The sequence below is a fragment of the Nerophis ophidion genome, linkage group LG13, assembly GCF_033978795.1.
Source record: "Nerophis ophidion isolate RoL-2023_Sa linkage group LG13, RoL_Noph_v1.0, whole genome shotgun sequence".
Taxonomy (NCBI): domain Eukaryota; kingdom Metazoa; phylum Chordata; class Actinopteri; order Syngnathiformes; family Syngnathidae; genus Nerophis; species Nerophis ophidion.
Window position 1 is genome coordinate 32,968,708 of NC_084623.1, and position 24,450 is coordinate 32,993,157.

General features: G+C 38.5%; 1 protein-coding gene across 1 annotated transcript in view; it reads right to left on the reverse strand.

Moving 5' to 3' along the window:
- LOC133564462 (alpha-2-macroglobulin-like) overlaps positions 1–16,029 on the reverse strand; it is a 37,293-nt gene extending 21,264 nt beyond the window's left edge. The window contains exons 1-22 of the mRNA XM_061918794.1: positions 15,880–16,029; positions 15,607–15,787; positions 15,375–15,534; positions 14,302–14,354; positions 12,267–12,287; positions 11,060–11,225; positions 10,887–10,971; positions 10,093–10,231; positions 9,849–9,966; positions 9,643–9,752; positions 9,407–9,574; positions 8,156–8,380; positions 6,009–6,072; positions 5,790–5,935; positions 5,556–5,705; positions 5,266–5,409; positions 5,097–5,172; positions 4,881–5,004; positions 2,498–2,723; positions 788–914; positions 557–678; positions 416–467 (exon numbers count right to left, since the gene is read on the reverse strand). Of these exons, the coding sequence (XP_061774778.1) occupies positions 416–467; positions 557–678; positions 788–914; positions 2,498–2,723; positions 4,881–5,004; positions 5,097–5,172; positions 5,266–5,409; positions 5,556–5,705; positions 5,790–5,935; positions 6,009–6,072; positions 8,156–8,380; positions 9,407–9,574; positions 9,643–9,752; positions 9,849–9,966; positions 10,093–10,231; positions 10,887–10,971; positions 11,060–11,225; positions 12,267–12,287; positions 14,302–14,354; positions 15,375–15,534; positions 15,607–15,787; positions 15,880–15,965 (2,743 nt within the window). The 5' untranslated portion in view covers positions 15,966–16,029. The remainder of the gene's footprint in view (positions 1–415; positions 468–556; positions 679–787; positions 915–2,497; positions 2,724–4,880; positions 5,005–5,096; positions 5,173–5,265; positions 5,410–5,555; positions 5,706–5,789; positions 5,936–6,008; positions 6,073–8,155; positions 8,381–9,406; positions 9,575–9,642; positions 9,753–9,848; positions 9,967–10,092; positions 10,232–10,886; positions 10,972–11,059; positions 11,226–12,266; positions 12,288–14,301; positions 14,355–15,374; positions 15,535–15,606; positions 15,788–15,879) is intronic.
- Between the last annotated feature and the right edge of the window lie 8,421 nt (positions 16,030–24,450).

Genomic DNA, 24,450 nt, shown 5'->3' on the forward strand with positions numbered 1-24,450 from the left:
GTGTGACTTCTGCTTTTGCCGTATCCATAGTACGCCGATAGGGAGAAGTTTTTATTTACCCGATTAATCAGGTGTGTTTTGACCGCTGCCGAAACCCAGAGGCTGACTCACCGAACCCCCAGGGTTGGATCGAACCCGGGTTAAGAACCACTGAGTTAGTTTAAGTTCATTGAACCGACTGAATCTAAACTACTTGGAATTCTGCAACTCAGTTACCCAAACATTTTACACTCGACCCAAATTAGAACAGTGAAACCCAAGTTTATACCTGTTAGATGACCTGACCTAATAAAATAACTTGTAACATTTGACTCTCTCAAACATTTAAAAACTAACCAAAGACCTATTTGGTTATGACCAAAATTGATTTTATAGGACTAATAATGATCGTCACCAGTCATAAACCTAAAGTTACCTTTTGGGCACAGCAACCAATTGTAGGTCTTTGTCATCTCAGAGCCTTCAGCCTAAGAAGGAAGGACATAGCAAACACTTTTGGTTACCAATAGTTTATGATCTGACGCTTTGTGAGAAAAAACCTTTTTAACGTACTGACCTTCACAATAAGTGTTCGTGTGACGACATCGACACGACCTCTTTCTGGCACGTCTGCAATCTCATTGTTACAAAGGTCTCGGGACGGCACAGCCTCAGCGGTCACGGTCACATTGACAACCCCTAATGAAGAAAAACCATTAAGTATGAAAACTGGCAGACTCGTCTCAAAAATCCCTTTCATTTTTAAGAAAGCTGAGCTTTTCTGGATTGTACAGTCAGAGATGCTCACCTAAGGTTGAGGGAGCCATAGTCCACCTGACAGTCTTGCGCTCGTTGCCGCACAGACAGGAACTGTATGGCTCATCACGAAGGGTGGTGAGGGTATAATCTAAGGAGGGAGCCGGAGTCACGCTGACCTTTACCGCAAACACAGATAAATCAAAAGTTTAACATGTAACTGGGGAAAAAAATGAAATTACAACCTCTTTTGTCAAAATAACTAACTAAAAACGGAGCTGTAGCACAATTGCCTCCTTCTTCAGAGCTATTTCTGCACAACTGCCAGTTTGCACGTCCTTTCTTAACGTACTATTAATAATGCACAACACCGGCCGCAGAACAGTTTTACTCTTGATAAGTCACACTGCTTGTGTTGTGTTAGGGGTGTCAAACTCATTATATCTAAGGGGCCGCATGGAGGAAAATCTGTGCACACACGGGCCAAACAATTCAAATCATGGCATTAAAACAAATAAATAAAGATGACTTCAGATTGTTGTTTTTGTCTAACTTTGGCGAAAAATAGAACAAACACATTCTGAAAATTTTACAATAAAAATATAGAAAAAAAATACCGGCAGCGGTAAAGTTTAGATCTAAGAAGAAAAGAAGAAAGTGAATGAATGTTTATAACTGAATACATTTACATATGCATAAAAATGTGTTTTGTTTTGTAGGATTTTTATGACAACCTTTTTCTAAAACACAATATAGAATGTGATATTTGTTTTCAAAACGGTTACAAAAATGGGGACCCCAAAAATTTACTTTTGGACCCCATTTTTAAGACTTGATACCCCATTTTGAAAATTCATAGCGCCAACCCTGATGGAGAATTGGTGCGTGCAAAACAGCAGCAGGTTCCGTTTTGTTCTAATATTAATCAAATATTATCCCGGGGGCCATAGATAATTCATTCGCGGGCCGGATCTGGCCCATGGTCCTTGACTTTGACACTTTGGTGCTAAATAGTTACATTTGCATTTTCTCATCTTAGTATTGTGGCCATTTTAATGATCAGCATATATTCTGCATATCATCAAGACGGACACCATAAATGGATTGTGCTCCTTTTTTTGCACACATTTTTTTTTCTTTACATTTAAAACACTTCCTTGCCGTCTACACAATATGTAATGGTGGTTCTTTTTTTTTAAAATCTTGCATGGATTATGTTTTAGAGATCCTATTCAAGCTACTTTCTGACCGTCTCTTCAGAACGCGCCGTTTTGTGGACGGTCTCATTTACGTGGCGTCATTTCGAATGTGTCTTCTCCATGCCAGCTATGTTGTAGTTTTCAGCGCCTCCATATCGAGTCTGCTGACAATATAAGTTTGAACTATACTTTGCTTTGTATTAGAAATGGCAGTGCTAGCCAGTCTGCCCCACAACAAGAGGATAGAGGAAAAATAGAAGCCCTATATAAAGGTGTCATACAAAACAAAAGCAAAGCCAAAGCAGTGCTTTGCTAATGCTTTGCTAATGCTTTGCTAATGCTTTGCTAATGCTAACTCTACTTGAGCTAATGCTCAAGTAGAGTTACTGCCTTAGTTGAGATCTTTGGGGGACTTTGGAGTATCCATTGTAAAATAATAAATAATGAGATGAAGTTTGATGGAATATTGGAACAAAACTGATTGTTTTAGTTTCATTCAGAGGGTCTGATTTTCCTCTGACAAAACCCTAATAAGACATGAGCAGATTAAAGTTGGTCATTACCAGAATGCATTTAGACTGGAAGTTGAAGATGGTCGCTTTCAGCTCAAAATGTTCCCCCCGTACGATGGAGTATGGAAGAGTGAGCTCTAGGAAGAAAGGCTGGAAGACTGTTAACGTTTGACGAGGAGCCAATCCGAAACCCTGAGAGGACAGGCAGAAAGCCTCAGTCTCCCATGTGGTGATGGTGTCCGGTGCAGTTATGGCCACATCCTGCATGCCAGAGTTTCTGAAACAACAAAAAAGGGTGATCAGTTGTGCAGCAAGGAGTTAGGCCCAAACCGACTAGGGTGGAACGTACACAGAACGGAGACCGCAAATGTCGGCGTGTACTCAAAGTGGAAAAATTAGATCTTACGACCACGATGACACCGCTACGTGCACAGTGTCAAACAAAGCACCTAACCTTTTTTCACATTGATCCGCATTAAATGAAATCAGGCCAATGTATGAATTAAATGTTTTCCACGCATCACCTCTGGGACATTTTCAGATCCCGTTGATGAGGCTAGTCGATAATTGGCTGGTAAACTAATAAACATTTCCAACAGCTTTACCTAACTGTTATGATCAACACGGCCCCTTTTCAATCCAGGTATGTTTTACACGTTTCCAGTGACGGTTGGACTCGGCCAAGGCTGTCCTTTGTCACCGATTCTATTCATAACTTTTATGGACAGAATTTCTAGGCGCAGTCAAGGCGTTGAGGGGTTCTGGGTTGGTGGCCGCAGGATTAGGTCTCTGCTTTTTGCAGATGATGTGGTCCTGATGGCTTCATCTAGCCGGGATCTTCAGCTCCCACTGATCAGTTCGCAGCCGAGTGTGAAGCGATCGGAATGAGAATCAGCACCTCCAAGTCCGAGTCCATGGGTTCTGCCCGGAAAAGGGTGGAGTGCCATCTCCGGGTTGGGCAGGAGACCCTGCCCCAAGTGGAGGAGTTCAAGTACCTAGGAGTCTTGTTCACGAGTGGGGGAGGAGTGGATCGTGAGATCGACAGGCGGATCGGTGCGGCGTCTTCAGTAATGCGGACGTTGTATCGATCCGTTGTGGTGAAGAAGGAGCTGAGCCGGAAGGCAAAGCTCTCAATTTACCGGTCGATCTACGTTCCCATCCTCACCTATGGTCATGGGCTTTGGGTCATGACCAAAAGGATAAGATCACGGGTACAAGCGGCCGAAATGAGTTTCCTCCGCTGGGTGGCAGGGCTCTCCCTTAGAGATAGGGTGAGAAGCTCTGCCATCCGGGAGGAACTCAAAGTAAAGCCGCTGCTCCCCCACATTAAGAGGAGCTAGATGAGGTGGCTCGGGCATCTGGTCAGGATGCCACTCGAACGCCTCCCTAGGGAGGTGTTTAGGGCACGTCCTACCAGTAGGAGGCCACGGGGAAGACCCAGGACACGTTGGGAAGACTATGTTTCCCGGCTGGCCTGGGAACGCTTCGGGATCCCCCAGGAAGAGCTAGACGAAGTGGCTGGGGAGAGGGAAGTCTGGGCTTCCCTGCTTAGGCTGCTGCCCCCGCAACCCGACCTCGGATAAGCGGAAGATGATAGATGGATAGATGGTATGTTTTACTACTGCAATATACTGAAATAAACACCAAGAAAGACTTCATGTTGTCCACAAGTTGCAAACATACTCCAAGTTTATTTTTAAACTTGATAGTTGTTTTTCTCAATTAAACATTCATTTATGTTTCAACACATTTACCCCGCATGCAATGAGATTTTTTTTTTTTTGTAAACTCTTCAATCAATCATCAAAGTTTATTCATAAAGCCCTAAATCGCGAGTGTCTCGAAGGGCTGCACAAGTCACAACGACATCCTCAGATCTCCCAAAACTCTTGAGAGTGATCTATAGCTGTAATTGGTGTTTAAAAAATGAAAGACGATGAGAGATTTTTATAACCCTTCAATACTTGTCATGTAAATTAAAATGTGAATCTGTTCTTAATTGTCTCACTCTGGAAAACTAAAGTTTAAATAAAAACATAAATACATGTAAACCGGAACAAGAGGACACCAGTGTATTGCTTAACATTTATATAGCACATTATGCAGAAGGTCTAAGGTACGCAGGAGGACAATCATTTTGCCGTTTGAGCAATAAAAGTTGATATATTGTTACATGTTGCTGTTCCTCATTTGTCTGCACAAGAAAGAAAAATAGATGTTGATTTGACAGTTGATGTACAGGTGAGGACTCCTCAGAAAAACTAAATCTAGTGGCGAAAATTACACTGATTTTCCAAAATATGCAGGGAAGTCGTGAGCATTGGACAAAGTTCCGAGGACGCACCTAATTTGCAGGCATCCGCTGAATTTGCTCAATCGGCATTAGAATTTACAGTAGATAAGAACATTTTCGTTACTATTGACGATGGCTCACCCAACTTCCACAAGGCTCCACAGCATAGTCTCTGGGAAGTAGCTGCGGATTGTCTGAATTGGGCCGTCACTGGGCACTCCTCCTTCCATTGGAGCACCATCGTTAAATGTCGTAATTGGAAAACCTGAAAAATATCCCATCCAATCAATAAAGAACAACTGTAGATGTTGAAAAATATGAATTGTCAATATCTTGAAAAAAAAAATGAGGCCTTACCATCCTTTCTGTAATAGTATGGTCTTAAATAGTCCTGGCAAATGGCCAAATTTGTTACCATCTTCATCATATTATTCTGGATTGACAAAGCAAAAAAAAGATTGGAAACTAAGTCAAATTTTCAAAGGTGGGTCGAACAAAAATGTGTAGAACTGTGTGATAGAATTACCTGGAAAATGGTAAAAGGATCATTGCTGTTACCCCAAGGGAACGGCAAAATAGATCTTCTAGGTCTGACGTGTATGCATTTCACTGGATCTTGAACTTCGTATGGAACATATGAGGATTTTGTGATGTACAACAAGGTGAATATCTGGGAAAAAAGGATAAAGTACATGTTTCAAGAAAACCTAAAGTAAAACATGTAACAACCACAGCTGTTCTTCCCCCACGTTTTAGCATGAATATGAGTGTTTACTGATTTTTTTTCCGTCCACATCGAAAGATAAATGTACTCACCTTGTCTGCATCTAAGGTCTTTCCGGGCTCTTTAATGAGGACACTCTGGTCAACAGCGCTCACCCCACAAAGAGAGTTTGGCTCTGCTTTGACCTGCAAGGTGATTTGTTCTCCTGGGACAGCTGAGAATGGACGGAACTCCACCGAGACCTGGCACACAACGATGCACACGTTTTACAACATTGACATCAGAAGTAGTCTGTGAGCATAGGACCTAAACATGAATGAACTTACTTTGTCACTGAAGCATTTCTCAGTAGTTAACTCAGCACTGTGAGCAATCACTGTAGCACTAGGAAGCACAGCATATGCAACAATCTGGACAGCTGGTGCCATCGCTGGAGAAATGTGCAACTGGAACGTCATCTCACCCTCAGTCACTGGAACAGCAAAACTGATTAGCATCGTCCAAAGGCTTACCTAGACGCACAACTCATTCCAGTCATTCCCCACCTGATTTATCCTTTACAACAACCCGTTTAGCTCCTTGAAGGACAATCGCTCCTCTGGATAAAACCTGGATTGAGAGGACGACTGCTCTGTAAGTGTGCCTTACAACATAATGTTATTTGGGAGGATACAGTTCGTAAAGTGACCATTTTTAAAATTCTAACAACAAATTAGCAGGTGACATGCTGTTTTATATGCACGTACTGCACGGGATTAAACCCAAACCCTCTGCCACAAAAAGTCAGAATGGTTAACCATTACACCACCAGGGATTAACCTTCTAATGATTAAATGTTGATACTGTATTCTCTTATCGGGGACGAGTGTAGACGCGCTGACAATAAGTCTGAAGTAAATGTTATACAAAGTGCCTTGTCATTCATTAATGACACTGAGATTTTACACACCATTGTGATCCTCATGGTAATAGAAGGATGTGCCCCTTTTCATCTCAATACAGGACGCATACTTCTGTTTCTTGCTCCACCAATATCCAATCTCAATATCCAATCTCAATATCCAATCACTATTTTGTAATTATTTCGATTAACTTTTGATCCTTTATTTTTCCAATTCCGTTTATGTATTTTTTATGACTGAATACATCTTTTTTTTACAACAAACTATTAACTTTACAACTTTTCAACATATGTTTATCCATTTTTTACTGGCCAAAAAATAGTGCAATGGTAAAAGTTAAACAAGGAAAGTGGAAAAACTATCAGTACGTGCTGAAATTGAAGGAGGAGTAAGAATACATAAGCTCTGCTTCTTCTACTCCTTTTCGGACATGTTAAACTGGAAACGCATAAACATGTGATGTACTGCATATAACCTTGTAATTAAAACATCACACAGTTGTGTTTTCTTCATGTGGTAAATTATTACGCATAACCTGTGACTTAAATTGTATTTTAAAGGCCTACTTAAATGAGATTTTCTTATTTAAACGGGGATAGCAGGTCCATTCTATGTGTCATACTTGATCATTTCGCGATATTGCCATATTTTTGCTGAAAGGATTTAGTAGAGAACATCGACGATAAAGTTTGCAACTTTTGGTCGCTAATAAAAAAGCCTTGCCTTTACCGGAAGTAGCAGACGATGTGCGTGTGACGTCACTGGTTGTAGGGGTCCTCACATCCTTATTGTTTATAATGTGAGCCTCCAGCAGCAAGAGCTATTCGGAGCGAGAAAGCGACAATTTCCCCATTAATTTGAGCGAGGATGAAAGATTCATGGATGAGGAAAGTTAGAGTGAAGCACAAAAAAAATAAAAATAAAAAGCGACGGCTCCAGACCGTTTCAGAAGTAATTAGACACATTTAATAGGATAATTCTGTAAGATCCCTTATCTGCTTATTGTTTTAATAGGGTTTTAGTGAGATTATAAAGTCATACCTCAAAGTCGGATGGCTGCGGTGAACGCCAGTGTCTCCCAGAGAAGCCGATGGAGGAGCCAAGATCACAGCTGCCTTTTTGACAGCTGCAGGAGGAAGTCCCATAATCCACTGAAGTCTCCGGTAAGAGCCGACCGACTTAATATCACAATTTACCCAGTCAAAAATTTGCTGGTTGACGTAGAAAACATGTTCGCTTGACCGTTCTGTGTTAAAGCTTCACAACAAACAAAACACAGGCTGTGTCTCGGTTGCTAAAGGCAGCTGCAATCCACCGCTTTCCACCAACAGCATTGTTCTTTATAGTCTCCATTGTTAATTGAACAAATTGCAAAAGATTCAGCAACACAGATGTCCAAAATACTGTATAATTGCGCAATGAAAAGAGACGACTTTTAGCCGTTTGTGGTGCTGTGCTAATATGTCCCCTCCAACCCGAGACGTCATGCGCACGCGTCATCATTCCGCGACGTTTTCAAATAGAAACTCCGCGGGAAATTTAAAATTGTAATTTACTAAACTAAACCGGTCGTATTGGCATGTGTTGCAATGTTAATATTTCATCATTGATATATAAACTATCAGACTGCGTGGTCGGTAGTAGTGGGTTTCAGTAGGCCTTTACATTGCTGAATATGTATGTTTTTGCTGGAAAGTCAATCACGTAGCACATTTTCTAACAACCACTCATAGTCACACAGACTATCCAATAATTATATAACCTGCAAGTTTATGGCAATGTTGACTCACCAGATAAATGATTTCTGCGGTGCCCTGAGACTCTCCAGCTACAACATATCTGATGGTGATGTCCTCATCTGAGTGACAAGGAATGGTCTCCTTCATCTCCTTCACCTGCAGGTAGCTGGCTGTCTTCGTATGAGGATTGTGTTCTTGCACCAGGGACACAGTGTGCTCTCCAATTTCATAGTAAGGGGTCCCATAATCACTGTAAAGGTTTGGTGAACCGCTAACCTAAATAGGATAAAATTGAACATACATGCACTCATTAATGCTAAGACAGACATCAGCTTTTAACACAAACCTGTATGCGTGTTAAACTTTTGTGTTGTTTTGAGAAATGAGCGTCAATTAGTCTTTACCAACATGTATCAATCTAATGCATATAAACTACTCACAAAAAGCTATGACTATTTAGGAGGAAACGCACTTCAATCTTTACAGGTGAACTGAATTTGAGGTTACCGGAACTCTTCAGTGTTTCAGTACTTTTTGAAAAACTTACTGTTCTCTAATAAGGAGCTGAATAGTACAATTATGGGTTTTTTGTTCACTTTTCCAGACTGTGTATCTCTGTTGCACAAAAAGAATAAAAAAACAAGGCCTGAAATTATCTGTAGTATGTTCAAGGAATCTCAGAGATTTCCAACTAGAAACTGACCATGCCATGCTCTTATTTTGAAAGTCACCTTGCACTTAACATGAAATCACTGTTTCCACGTTTTGATACTGTGTAAGTACTGTAAACACTAGTTATGTTGCTGTGCAAGTGTACAGTATGTTGGTAAACCTCACCCTCTGAGCTCTTAATGCACTTAAATCTAGTTGATAGCTCAGGTATTTAGCTTGACGCCAAGCATTCTTGTACTCTCATTTGGTGGACCGAGGCTGCTGCTCTGGGCAGGACCCATTGGCTGGACCAGGAGGGTTGCCCTAAAATATTCTTGCCCTTGCAGTGCAAATAGGGATCTGAAAATAGCCATAGTGTGGTATGGTGCATGTCCATCTTACCTTAGGTCACCTTGCACTGATTAACCAAATGATTGGCAGCATTGCCCTTCGCATTTGTCGTTTTAACATCAAAAAATGGCTGCAGAAAAAGCCACTAAAATAACCTCAGGGGTACATGCACAGTGATGTAAAAAATGCGGTCTTATTCTTATTTGTTTTTTTCATGTGGATTATTTATGGTTTGAAAGCTTGCTAATGTGCTTTTATGTTGAAAGTTGGCTCACAATTCTGTTGTGTCATCTTACTTACATAGATGTTAATGTCGCCGTAAAGGTAAGTAGTGTTTATTGAGAACGTTGCGAAACCGTCACTGTCTGTTCTGAGAGTCTTCTGGAGAGACGGCTTCCAGCTCTGACCCTCCAGCAGGTACAGAACCATGCCGGCAACTGGAGTATTGTTGTAGTGGACTGCTTGAACCTGTTGGAAGAGCAGAGATCTGTCAGTTCACGATCATTCCACAGCCCCATCATGAGTGTTACACTTACTTTTCCTTCCAGATTTGATCCTTTCTCATAAATTCTAGGCGTATCCACAAATGACAGCTTTCCAATCACTTGGGAAATTTGAGTCATTTTGTACTGTTTTTGTTCAATATCTGTACAAGAACAGAACAGACATTTATTGTTGATGAGTCGTATGTACTTTATATCATTCAAATTGCATTTCAAAATATATAAAGCTAAATACTTGCCTGTCCCCATTTCTTTCACCACAGCATTGACTTCCAGTACATTTTGAAATGAACCTGGGGAAATTTTTGTGATATCGGACATCTTCACAGTGAAGGTGGCACAGCCTTCGTTGTTTGTCTGAAGAGTACAATGATATCATCTGCTATGTAGAACCTCACCAGGGACGTGCAGTCAAGTAGAATTGCTATATGATCGCATGAAATTGTATTCTGGGCGGAGCTGGGATACTATTGTTTACTCTACCTGCTCTGTGTCCTCGTAGCATTGTGGCGGTATCTCAAAGTCATTATATCGGCCTTCAAAAGGATAATCAAAAAAGGTATAGACCGGTAGACACAACTTAAGTGTGGCAGTACCTAGCACAGGCTGTCCATATGTGTACCTATCGATGAAAACAAAGAAGAACATATTTATTATGTTGTCAGAGCAAAAATAATTAAGCACCAAATGATGATTAAATAATTTCATACTACAGTAGATCCTCCATTGTTCTGGGTTTGGCATTTGCTCCCTCACAAATTTAGCGATTACAATTTCTTGAATGGTAATTACATAGAAAGTGGTCAGATGGCACTATGTGCAGGGGAAAAAAAATTTCACTTCCATAGAGATATTGGCACCTGTAGTAGAGGCATATACCGATATTGATATGATGTGATATCAGCACACATCTTACATCAATCAATCAATCAATGTTTATTTATATAGCCCTAATTCCCAAGTGTCTCAAAGGGCTGCACAAACAACAGCGACATCCTCGGTACAGAGCCCATATAAGGGCAAGGAAAAACTCACACCCAGTGGGACGGCGGTGACAGTGACAATGATGACTATGAGAAACCTTGGAGAGGACCGCATATGATGAGAAAATTCTTTGGCAAAGACACATATAATTAAGGATGCTTGGCTTAGAGTATAAAAATGGTAATTTTTAGCGGTACGTCTGTCATTCAACTTTTGCTTCAGGTCTAAGAACGTAAACCCTGTGATAAAGAAAATCTGCTGTACACATAAAGACCTCAAATATTTGTACTTACTGTGCACACACGTCAAAGATGATGTTATCCTCCACGACTGTCACTTCATCCGGTCCTTCAATTGTTACATCAAACTTTGGCAAAACTACAGACAAATCATGGTAATTATTATTATGTATTTTTTTTTTTTAAAGAATCCCAATTCAAAATACGTTTAAAAAACAATATACTACCATATTTCTCCACTTTAAAGCTCTGGAATATTTTCGATTCGCCCACCTCCACCATAATCTGATATTCTCCTTCCCGCGCCTCCGAGTTCAGGGAGTGAGAGAGCTGCAAAATTTTACTGCTGGATGTTTCGTTCAGCCACTGTCCAATGATGTTCCTGTTTGGGTCCTTGTTACATGAAAGGAAATAAAAAGATAAAGTTACCCCACATTTATGCATACAATACACTCTGAAGGTGAAGTATTTGTGATTAAAAGAATATTTAGAAAATAAAAAAACATTGAAATTGCACAGAAGTTACAATATATATGATGTAACATGACAATAATACTAAATTAAAGTTAATAAAGGTTAGATACACCTTTTTAATCAGGCTTTTTACTGATTATGTTCACCTCTTTTTAGGTTTTTAATTCGTCATCTGTATTTTTCTATTTCATTTATTGCTACAATTAATCTCTCAATGTTATGTTTTTATTATTTATTAATGTATTATTCTTATTTTATTTAAAATGTATTTTAGAATGTTTGAAATTATTTTTTAGATGGCATTAATTTGAGTTATTCCCCAAAGTGGACGTCTCAAAGGTGGTGTTTTCACTCTATCCTTAGTGCCAGGCCATGTTTTGTTATCGCCAATAGTGCTATGTGTGCGTGTGTGCATGTATGTGTATTTTCTTCTCTTCTTTTTCTTGGTGTTTGGATAAATAACATTTGCTTAATTGATATACACATACATGTATATCAACCTATGTAAATAGGTAAATTCATATTGAAAGCTATTGTATATTATTATCAGGGAAGCCTGTGTGTTATGTTTACAGTAATTTACATATTTTTTGCCTAATTTATCAAAGGGTTTGAACTGTTCGAAAATAAGAAGGTTAATCTGCAATGTGATACCTTTGTGGTTGAAATTAGTGTGTTGTTTTAACATTCTAATTAAAGTCGGGTAGATTTATTAAAATATTGATAATATTAATACCAGTGTCAGATCAATATTAGCAGGATGATATAGACATTTTCAACTGGTTTCTATGTTTAGGCACACAAATATCGATGGGGTTTACATTGTTGATTTGGTTATATCGGTAATACAAACTGAGGGAATAAGTACACAAAGGAAGGCTTCAGGGGCAAAAAGATGAATCATATTTGCTTTTCTTTACTGCTCAAATATTTATATGTAATAAAATGAAATAATCTTACCTCAATCATAATGCTTTTGTACTGTAAAAAAAAAGAAAAAAGGGAAAGATTAGTTTAGATTTGCTTCCTTCGTTAAAGATAAAGGAAAACAAGAAAAATAAATGAAGAAAGTAATGATGTTAATACATCATCATCGTCATCATCATCTAAAAAAAGGGACAAAGTGAAATGAAATAATCTAGCAGATTGAAGTAAACAAGAAGATCTGTAATTGTAGCAGCAAATTGCCGTTATTGAGCTGAACAGCAGAAGCATGTACAGTATGTGAATTGCGACCAAATCCAGCATTACACTTCAATCTGTTACCATTCCTAAGTTATTATTATCCATTTAATAATCAACTGTAAAATGTTTCTGTTTTTGTCACTCATATATGTATTATTTATTGCCAAAATACATATCCATCCATCCATTTTCTACCGCTTGTCCCTTTCGGGATCGTGGAGGGTGCTGGAGCCTATCTCAGCTGCATTCGGGCAGAAGGCGGGATACACCCTGGACAAGTCGCCATCTCATCACAGGGCCAACATAGGTAGACAGACAACATTCACACTCACGTTCACACACTAGGGCAGGGGTCGGGAACCTTTTTGGCTGAGAAAGCCAAGAAGCCAAATATTTGAAAATGTTTTTCCATAAGAGCCATATCATATTTTTTTTAACACTGAACACAACTAAACGCGTACATTTTTAAGTAAGACCAACATTTCATGTCTCTTATTCTTTCTAAAAAAATTATTATTCTGAAGCTAAATGTGGAGAGGGCGTGGCCTGCGGGCCTGCAGTGAAGCATGGTGTTGCCAGGACCGGCCTCCAAATCAGCGACAGGTGCGTAGATGGCCCAGCTGGGCCTGGTTATCTAATCACCTGTCGCTCTGTTTTTAAGCAGCAGCTAGGAGGAGAGACGGGGCCGGGGCTGGAGCCAGAGTGCGAGTGAGAACTAAAGAGAAAAAGACAAATGCTGGAAAGCAACTGAGAGACTTACTGAAAAATAAAACAATATTGTAACCCTGAAACAGGCTCTCATGTCGGTGCCTGGTGGTCTGAAGAACCCCCAGGAGGGCAAGCCCCACACTAACCAATAATGAATAACTTACTTCTTACCATTAATGCAACTTGTTGAACATAAAAATGCATGAGAATGTTTTATATTTTGAACGTTATTTTTCATTACAAGTGGATTTATTTATTACTTATCATAATAAGCAGCGTCAGCTCAGATTTATCCGAGAGCCGGACGCGGTCATCAAAAGCGCCACATCTGGCTCGCAAGCCATTGGTTCCTTACCCCTGCACTAGGGCCAATTTAGTGTTGCCAATCAACCTATCCACAGGTGCATGTTTTTGGAGGTGGGAGGAAGCTGGAGTACCCGGAGGGAACCCACATAAAGTATATTATATATATATTGGATTATCCAGAGAATAGTGCTCGATACCGTGGTAGAGCGCAATATGTATGTGTGGGAAAAATCACAAGACTACTTCATCTCTACAGAACTGTTTCATGAGGGGTTCCTATATATATATATATATATATATATATATATATATATATATATATATAGAGAGAGAGAGAGAGAGAGAGATATATTTTTTTTTTTTTATTTTTTTTTTTACATATAATAAAGTAAAATAAAGTGTTTTCATGTGATAAGTAATAAGTAAATTGTTAAGCATGTTCAAAAGCAAAAAAAAAACATGAACAAGGTGATGGAGAACATTAGTTTAACAACATATCAACTAACTTGATTTTACATACAAGCCATGTTATGTCTACCACATATTACATGGTACAAAGTACATTCAATATTAACTCCGTTAAAATAACATACCGCGTATTAAAACATTTATTTCACTCATTTGGCACCTACTATTACTTGATTGCTATGGTGACTCTGCATGACATAATACCATCAAGAAGGGTCACTTCATCACATGACTTGTATATTTTACTCTTAACCTGAGTCGTCTGTATTTACAGTCGCATAGTTTGTATGTAACACTGAGATAAAGATACATCAGAATAAACACTCACCATCTGGAAGGCAGGTCTGAACATGGTGTCCAGGGATACAACTCGGAATTGCACTGAGAGGGGAGGGGCACAGTGACATATTGTTGAATATACCTAGTCCACTAAGACAAAATATTGTTTTTAATCACTTTATAAGACAGGAACAGCGTGTAATGAAGATAGTAATACAGATGCCTTTTGGGCAGCGGTTCCACTCATTACAGGCTTACTATCTTTGTGGTACCATGAATTGATTAACGTGGACCCCGACTTAAACAAGTTGAAAAACTTATTCGGGTGTTACCATTTAGTGGTCAATTGTACGGAATATGTACTGAACTGTGCAATCTACTAATAAAAGTATCAATCAATCAATCAATCAAGGATGCTGAAATTAGTGTAAAACAGGGAGTCTGTTACTGCATATTAATTTGTCAAACCAAAACAACAAATGTAATAAAAATCCCCTTACTAAGAAAATGTGTACCCGATTAATTTCATATCTTAAAGCAGCCATAAAGAATAATTAAACCAAAACATATGTTCGTACTCCTGAGCATTAGCTTATAACTAGAGATTTAACATAACTGCATTTAGACAACTTTGTTTTTCCAACCATGGGAAGGAAGAAACTGAGCGTGAAGGACAGTGCTGAGAAGAAGTAGATGATATTTATTAAATTAAAAAAAGAAATCATTAAAAAAATGACAGAGCGTATAGCTGACTTGGAAAATCATAGCACTGCTAGTCTGCACCATACTGAAGCAGTTGTTCGTAGTACAATCTATTGTACGCTCTATCGTACCAAAGGCTCTAAACACAGAAATGTTACAAACCCCAAAACTATTTTGTGCGTAATAAGAAAATATTTTTGACATTCTTCTGACATTGATGGCAAGAAAAGATAGTATACTATTGTGTTGAGAAGAGCTGAATACATTTTTGTTACAACAAAATCCATCTGTAATTGTTAGGATGATATGCTTCAAAGTTATTGCTGCAATAATCTATACATTAGGAATTCCTTTTAAAAAAAAAAGGAATGCCTCAAGTCAAAATGGACTTAACTGGGACAAAATGGATAATGAAGTTACCTGTTTGTCCTGGGAGGTAGATGGGTTTATCTGTTTGCACGAAGGTCATCGGTTCATAGACCTTGATCAAGACTTTACTGACCTCTCGTGAGTAGAATTTTTCACCTTTTACCTCCACAACAAGTTCCCTTATCTCTTCATTGCTATTTGGAAGGGGAACCTGGTTGCAGAAACGTATATATTCACCATATAGAAAAAATATAGAAAATATTGGAAGAAAAGTTCAACCGACCTTAAAACTGACGCACTTGTGGAAGTCTTCGCTGGATGCCTCATTGAAGAGGATGATATTCGCTTCTTTAGAGTTTAAAGAGACAGTCATAGTCAGAAGTTCATTGACTTGCAGAAGACTGGCACAGAAATTGGTGTCAGCTCCAGCTTCTAGAATTGTCGGGATTCCAACCAGGTAGTGTCTGTTTGCAAAACAACATTGAATAAGAAACTGAATCACAATTTATTTGGAAACAATGTGTTAGCAGAGTGTAAAAAGTGAAGTAAAACTCACGGTTTTGCCTCTGTGTGACCAACACACATCCAGCTGAAGACCACACACCATGTCCACGTCAGTGAGCGAGTTCTCAAGGTCCCCATGGTTGACCTGAAGGATGCTCAATGTCTGCTTGGGCTATATAGTCGCTGATACAAAGTTCCTCCCCTGTCAAACCGAAGTATTTGGAAAATTTGGGGAAGAATCTTCTTTTGGTGGGACTTGTTACACAAGAAAAACCTCTACAGGTCCAATGTGGTTGTTTTTGTAGTCATTAAAATCTAAGTTGACCGGACCGGTCTGCATTCTGTGTCTGTAAGCTAACCCTTTAGCAAAGGTAATAGACTGGAAAATTCCCTTCATTTTTACGTCAGAAATATCTTACAAATAATTCTGATTGTTCTAAATTGAAAACCCTTTGTTCTTACTTATTTAGTGCAAATAAAAGTATACTAAATACTCCCATACATTTCAATTTGGAGCTCATGTGAAATATTTTGCTTTCATACCATTTTATTTAAAAAAAAAAAAAAAAAAGTGTAAAGAATGGCAAAATCTCAGAGTTTCCTTGAGAAAACGGGAGGGTTGACAGGTTCTGCGACAGAAAGATTCTCAATTAAGATTCAACTTGAGTTCCATTTCAGAGCCTTTAATTGGAAGCACTTTAAGACAAAATATATAGCAAAAAAGAATGATAACCAAAGAATGTCTCTGTAAAATTTAACAGAACAAAATGCATTTAAGCAAATGATTTAGCTCACACATGTCAAACAGCTAAAACGTTGATATGCACACCACGTTGCCACAAAGCCTAAGACAATCGACCCTGCCATCGGAACGGAAATCCACCACCACTAACAGGCCCCGAAAGACTGTACCGCTGTGTGCCAAAGACGATGATTTCAGCTATGCAGGAAGAGAAGGACAAAGATAGCACTCTGTCAGCATCGTTTGTTAAATTTATGAATGAACACAAGCACCTGTGTAAACATTTCATGTTTCAATGTGTACACTTGCGGCTTATAGACTTGTGCACAACATTCTCTCTAAGGTGCAAATTGCACACTGCTCATGTGTCCTCTCTGCACAGCAAATCTATGCAGCGCACAAAATAAAATTCATTCTGAACTCTACAAAGAATAAACACATAACTGTTCGTTCTGTAGGATTTTGCAAAGCAACTGTGTAAGTAACAGTTGATAACAAACGGCCTTAACAGATAAAACAATGTTTGTCGACACTATTCGAATACTGCAACATCTGTCGAGACACTTCAAAGAGGACAGGAATTCCTTCGATCACGTTATTGAGCAAAACTATTTATTTTTGGCCATAACCTCACCAGAAACAAACTGGTCATTTTCTGCTGTGCAAACCAGGCCAAAATCAACTCTTGGTCATCTGTCATATCAACAGCAGCCGCTCGCTCTCTGTCACCTCAACCAACAAAAGCAACTGTGGCACTTAGCCAATGACGTGTTTATTGCAACACAAAAAGTCGGACAACTCCAACACCACACAAAGTGTAAATGCCAGTTGTTACACTATGACTCTTCCATAAGATGTGTGCTTATTCTACTGTCATTTATTAAGAAGGTTGATTTATGGCCATTAACCATGAAATACTGTTACTAGACTACAGAAATGCTAAAAAAAAATACATCTCACTGTGCAACATGAGAACGTTGTAAAGGAAACTAAATGTGATCTCTGAAAGGGGTACACAGTCTTTCCAAAAGTGCCTGTATAGAGATCATTATTTGACTGACTTCATCCTTGGAAATAATCTTACTCATTTCAGGACGTTATATTTTTTATCCATCCATCCATTCACTTCCGCTTAGCCGTATATATATACACATATATACATACATACATACATACATACATATATATATATATATATATATATATATATATATATATATATATATATATATATATATATATATATATATATATTTAAATATATATATATATATATTTATTAGGGGTGTGGGAAAAAATCGATTTGAATACCAATTGAATCGAATACGTTGTTCGATTCAGAATCGATTCTCATTTTTAAAAAAAATCTTTTTTTTATTTATTTTTATTTATCTATTTATTTATAATTTTTTTTTTAATCAATCAACAAACCACTACACAGCAATACCATAACAATGCAATCCAAATCTAAAACCACACCTGACCCAGCAACACTCAGAACTGCAATAAACAGAGCAATTGAGGAGACACAAACACGACACAGAACAAACCAACAGAAATGAATATTATAAAAAACAGTATCAATATTAGTTAGAATTTCAGCATAGCAGTGATTAAAAATCCCTCATTGACATTATCATTAGACATTTATAAAAATAGAAAAAGAACAATAGTGTCACAGTGGCTTACACTTGCATCGCATCTCACAAGCTTGACAACACACTGTGTCCAATGTTCTCACAAAGATAAAATAAGTCTTATTTTTGGTTTGTTTAATAGTTCAAACACATTTCCATTATTGCAATCAGTTGATAAAACATTGTCGTTTACACTTATAAAAGCTTTTTCTTTTTTAATCTACTACTCTGCTTGCATGTCAGCAGTCTGGGGTAGATCCTGCTGAAATCCTATGTATTGAATGAATACAGAATCCTTTTGAATCGGAAAAATATCGTTTTTGAATCGAGAATCAAATCAAATCGAAAAAATCGATATATTATCGAATCGTGACCCCAAGAATCGATATTGAATCGAATCGTGGGACACCCAAAGATCCACAGCCCTAATACATATATATATATATATATATATATATATATATATATATATATATATATATTAGTTTTTTTTTATGTAAGAAAAGCAAACATTTGACTTAAAACTAATACATTTTTCTTGTTTAAAAGGGATAAAGGCATTAGGCAAAATACTCAAAATTGATCAGTGTAGTTTAATTTGTGCTGAATGAGTAGGAATTGTGGAACTCCGCATTTAAAACAAATGTAAGGTGCTGCGTGTTTTAGAAATAATTTGAAAACTAAGAATGCCTGAAATGAAGACAAAACTGGCTCAGGTGATGACCTTTCCAAAGAGGTCAGATCCTTCCTCAGATAGTCATGTATTACCAAAACTTTCAGGGAAGCCCCTTGTTTTTCACGTTCTACCGGTCAAATGCTAGGCCCCCAGTGGTACCAGAACAGTGAAAAACAACTGAGGCAAAAAGGGAAGATCAACATCAACTTAAATTTGGTAGTAAGAAATTCATTATTTCACATATGCGATCAAAGTTATTACAGTTTTTCATCAAAAGTTTAAATGCGCTCTCGTCATTGTGCAGTTATCCAGCTAAATGGTAATTATCGGTTTATCTATTTATTAGGGCTGTGAAAAATAACGAATTAATCCATGGGATTTACACAAACAGGATTGCAAAAATCACATTTTAACGTACAGTGGGGAAAAAAAGTATTTAGACAGCGACAGATTGTGCAAGTTCTCCCACTTAAAATGATGACAGAGGTCTGTAATTTTCATCATATGTACACTTCAACTGTGAGAGACAGAATGTGAAAAAAAATCCAGGAATTCACATTGTAGGAATTTTAAAGAATTTATTTGTAAATTACGGTGGAAAATAAGTATTTGGTCAACCATTCAAAGCTCTCACTGATGGAAAACACGACGAGTTGAGTTTATACCAAAAAGTTCTATTTTGGTTTCATCTGACCACATGACATTCTCCCAATCCTCTGCTGTATCATCCATGTATCCATTTTGGTATAAACTCAACTCGTCGTGTTTGGAGGAAGAAAACTATTGAGTTGCATCCCAAGAACACCAAACCTACTGTGAAGCATGGGGGTGGAAACATCTTGCTTTGGGGCTGTTTTTCTGCTAAGGGGACAGGACGATTGATCCGTGTTAAGGAAAGAATGAATGGGGCCATGTATCGTGAGATTTTGAGCCAAAACCTCCTTCCATCAGTGAGAGCTTTGAATGGTTGAGCAAAATTTTCCACCATAATTTACAAATAAATTCTTTAAAATTCCTACAATGTGAATTCCTGGATTTTTTTTTTTCACATTCTGTCTCTCACATTTGAAGTGTACCTATAATGAAAATTACAGACCTCTGTCATCATTTTAAGTGGGAGAACTTGCACAATCGGTGGCTAACTAAATACTTTTTTGCCCCACTGTAGATTAATCACATAATTTATCTTGACCGCACATGTTTCTTTGCCTTAACTGCGGATGGTTGAAAAGTGTGTGTCGTTACAGTCAGTGATCAGGTCAATGCATACATCAGTGCAAATATGAGTGAGGACACTCAGATTGTTGCGTTTGCTGGAAAATTTCTCTCCAAAATACGCCCAGATTTGGATTTTAGACAAAACAGTTTCCATGTTTTAAGGAAATAAATGTAATGCATACAAGTTAAACATTAAAACATTTTTCCTGTATGACATTTTGGCATTTGTGTAGTGTCTTTTTTGCGTTCATTCAAATTATGCGAGACAATAATACCCTCTTATTACTCATGAATAATCCAAATTTGAAAGTATAATTAACCTGATTTAAAAGATCCCTCATTTGACAATACTAATATTTAGACATTTTGATTTATGGGACCTAGTTTGGTCCTCAGTCCCCCCTGGGACCATGTCAAAGTATCGTTGAACAAAAGACTGAACCTCCAGTTGCTCCTGATTCTACAGGTGTAAGTGGTAGTAGTGTAATAGTGTCACTTTGAGTAAGATGAAAGTAGAAAAGCAATACACATGAAAAATACATTCACCATTTTGATTAAGTCAATGTCAAATCAGCGCCTAAACTGAGTTGAATACATCACAGGAGAAGTACAATGTAGTAGTATAATGTAGTAGTACATTACAATGTAGTATAATGTAGTAGTACATTACAACCAGTGACGTGCAGTGAGGTTTGTGGTTGGGGAGGCACAGACACACAAGTCAGATTTACAAACATACAGTATGATGCTAAGTCACTGACTCACAAGTCAGATTTACAAACATACAGTATGATGCAATGGCACCGGCTCAAAATCACAAAAACAAACAGAATGATGCTAGACCAAAACATTTTCACCCACTTAGCACACAATTAACACGGCAACTGCAGAGCGAAAACTTTTTGATTTGGGGGCCGCATTGGGTTAAAACAATTTGGCCGGGGGCCGGGCTGTGTGTATATATATATTCCCCGCGCTCTAATTGACTGAAAAAGCGCGCACTGTCATCGATGGGAAAATAGGCAATATGATATGCCTGAACGGCTAGGAGACACTGAGAGTAACAAGCGGTGGAAAACGGATTAGAAAGGACATATTTTAAAAAAGTATAAAACAAAAACAAATATTAATAATATATATATATATTTGTTTTAACTTGGGACTTCAGACGGGCCAGATTGTGAAGGCTGGTGGGCCGCATCTAACCCGCGGGCCGTAGTTTGGGGACTCCTTCACTGAATAGAATATCTTACCTTTACTTGTAAATGAAGTCCATTCGCCTTTCCTTCTTGATGAAGATTTCTATTACTTTGTTGTAGAAGTCCTCCTTTTTGTCTTTTTCTTTGAGTTTTAAAAGTCTCTCCTCAATTGAGATAATTGCCACGAAATTCAAGCTCCTGTTTCCCCAAAAAGCAAGGGCTGTTTATCAGCTCTTTTAATGTCACGACTTGGACTTGGGCGTGGATTGTGTTCCCGAGGTGCAAAGTGAATGGAGTGGACACGGCGTGAAGGTATAGACATTTTTTTATTTTAACACTAAATACAAAACCAGGAAGCAAAGAAAAGGCGCGCACAATAGCGGAGAACAAACTAGACTAATGAAACAAAACTTGCACAAAGGCAGAAACTATGAACAATAAACAGAAACTTACTTGGCATGGAACTGTGAAACATGACATGAAGCAGAGTGGAGGTAACATGGCATGACGTGAGTAGAGGTAATAGATGGTGATGTTGCCAGGACGAACAACAGAAACAGACCGGCTTAAATAGCATTGACATGATCAGTGAAAACAGGTGTGCGAGTGCAAAACGTGAGACAAGTGCGAGACATGAGGACCGGTGAAAACTAATGGGTAGTCATGGTAACAAAACAAATAAGGAAGCGCAAAAACAGGAACTGAGTGTCCAAAAAACAAAACATGATCACACAGACATGACATTTAATTTCTCACGATGTTCCTTTACTTTGGCATTGTGGATGCTGATATTAAGCCTCCGTTGTTCATTTAGAGCCAGATCAATATGTGATATTCCAAATGTTTTTAAAGATAGATAGATACCTGGAATGTGGGCAGCTTTCATGATTTTAGAAGGTTCTTGGCAGGTTTTTCAGATCCATCCCATCCCATCCATTTTCTACTGCTTGTCCCTCTCGGGGTTGCAGGGATGCTGGAGCCTATCTCAGCTGCATTCAGACGGATGTCAGGGTACACCCTGGACAAGTTGTCACCTCAGTATATCCCATTTGGGTCCAAACAAGGTCACTCATTGAGACTGAAAGGCAGGGAAGGCAATAAAGGTGTTTTTTATAGCACAGCCACAAAGCCGTTCTTTTCCAGTATACCAATCCTTTTGAAATGTTTGAAAAGTTATTTTATGTCCTCGGTCCACACATGTTTGAATCAAATTTGGCAGTTCTGGCATTGGTCTCCAAGTACTAATGACTTCTTGCTTTGACTGAAAGTCACCTCTTGAAAAACTCCTTATTTTAGAAATCAAATCATCCATTTTTAGGGCGAAAAAGCATCACGGTTTGCAAGAAGTGTAGCAGTTGTTGTCTGTTGTTTTCTTCTTCTACTTCTTATGAGTTAACCGGTGTTGGCAGTTCATTAACTTTGGACATATAGGCCCCTACTCTGAGGCAGAGGTACTTGCTGCCTCATGGCCTGCCTTTTCCCCGCGGCAACAAGCACAGCCCTCCTAGCACGCACACGCTCAATACTGTATTCGGAGGATGTGCCGCGACTATCCTTCGTGGCCTCCCATATCCCAAGATTCTCTGCACGCCTTTGTACAACCCGGATCTTTTTGACAGTGGCGTCAAATCCAACCAGCGGCAGCAAATTCACTTTCAAATGTAAGTATCCTCCACCGGTTAGACCGTCCCATTTAACAACGGGTGACGCATCCTTCCGAGGTGCCACCGAAGGTCCAGCCTTCTGAGGCTGCGTAGGTGGGGTACTCCGAAGGATACAGACCCTGAATTGGGACACAGATTTTGTGTGTAGCCGTGGAGGCACCACCTGTGTCTGCCTCACTTCTTGTCTGCCACGTTATTTTGATCCGAAAACATGGAATTTCCGCGATTTTTTCCATGAAAATTATCAAAATATACAGAAACCACAGCAAAATCACACAGAAAGCATAGACTAAAAGAGAAAAATCAAAACTTATTTTCATTTTATTACTTCGTTTTTGAACATCTCATGGTGAAGCCTTTTTACCCCCCTGGTGGCAAGGTGAGGCACTGCGTCACTTGCCTCCCCGGACAACACGTCACTGAGTACAACCCATTTGGACCAACTAAGTAAACTCTATTCAGAAATAATAATAATAAAAATAATAATAATAATAATAATGCATTAGATTTTATATTGCACTTTTCTATTATTAGCTACTCGAAGCGCTCACAGAGAAGTGGGAACCCATCATTGATTCACACCTGGTGGTGGTAAGCTACCTTTGTAGCCACAGCTGCCCTGGGGTAGACTGACGGAAACGAGGCTGCCAGTTTGCCGACCACACTGAAGACATTTTAAAAATGATGCAATCACATAGTCAGTATACAGCTTGAATAGTAGCATAAAGTGCAAGCGCACCTAACAGGGCCGCAAACTAAAAGATTAGTTTCTCAACCTCACCAGTACTCAGCTGTGATGCACGTTAGCCCCTCTTGTGGCAGTAATTACAATATTGAAAAAGCAGAAGAAGACTGGCGCTAAAATCATAAAGAAGTTTCTAAAGTACAAAAATTATGACTAAAGTGGAAAAGTTGTACTGGCAAAGTTGTGTCCCCAGCTCATACTAGGGTTGTCAGGATACCAAAATTTACAATCAACAATAAAAACTGAACCCATCTACTTTAAAGATCACTACTTAACTGTCAATTATTTAATTGTGTAACTGATATTGGTTCTCACACACAACTAATAAAACTGTTCTTCCTTTATAATACAATTATGTTTGCGATATAACAATCCTTATTTATAAATCATATTCTTTTATGGGTAGTGAAAAAGCCTTTTTATGAGCTTCTAAATGCATTTTTGAACATCATGCGAGTCCTAGAGACTTGAAATAACAGCCTTTCGTCAGCTCTTCTCTCTTTTTAGCCAAAATAGCAATGCGGCCTGTGCTCGATTAGTTTGGTCTAATCTAGTAGCCTATTTTCCTGTAATTATAATTTAACATTTCTTTTACATTTTTTAACTAGAAAAGTGCTTAATGAAAGACCCACAAAATTGTAAAATATTCTTTGAAAAAACTGTGATGTATAGAAGCTGCCCATTTGAAGTGCAATGTAGCTAGGGATGACTGTGCTTTCATGACAGCGAGTACTCGATTACT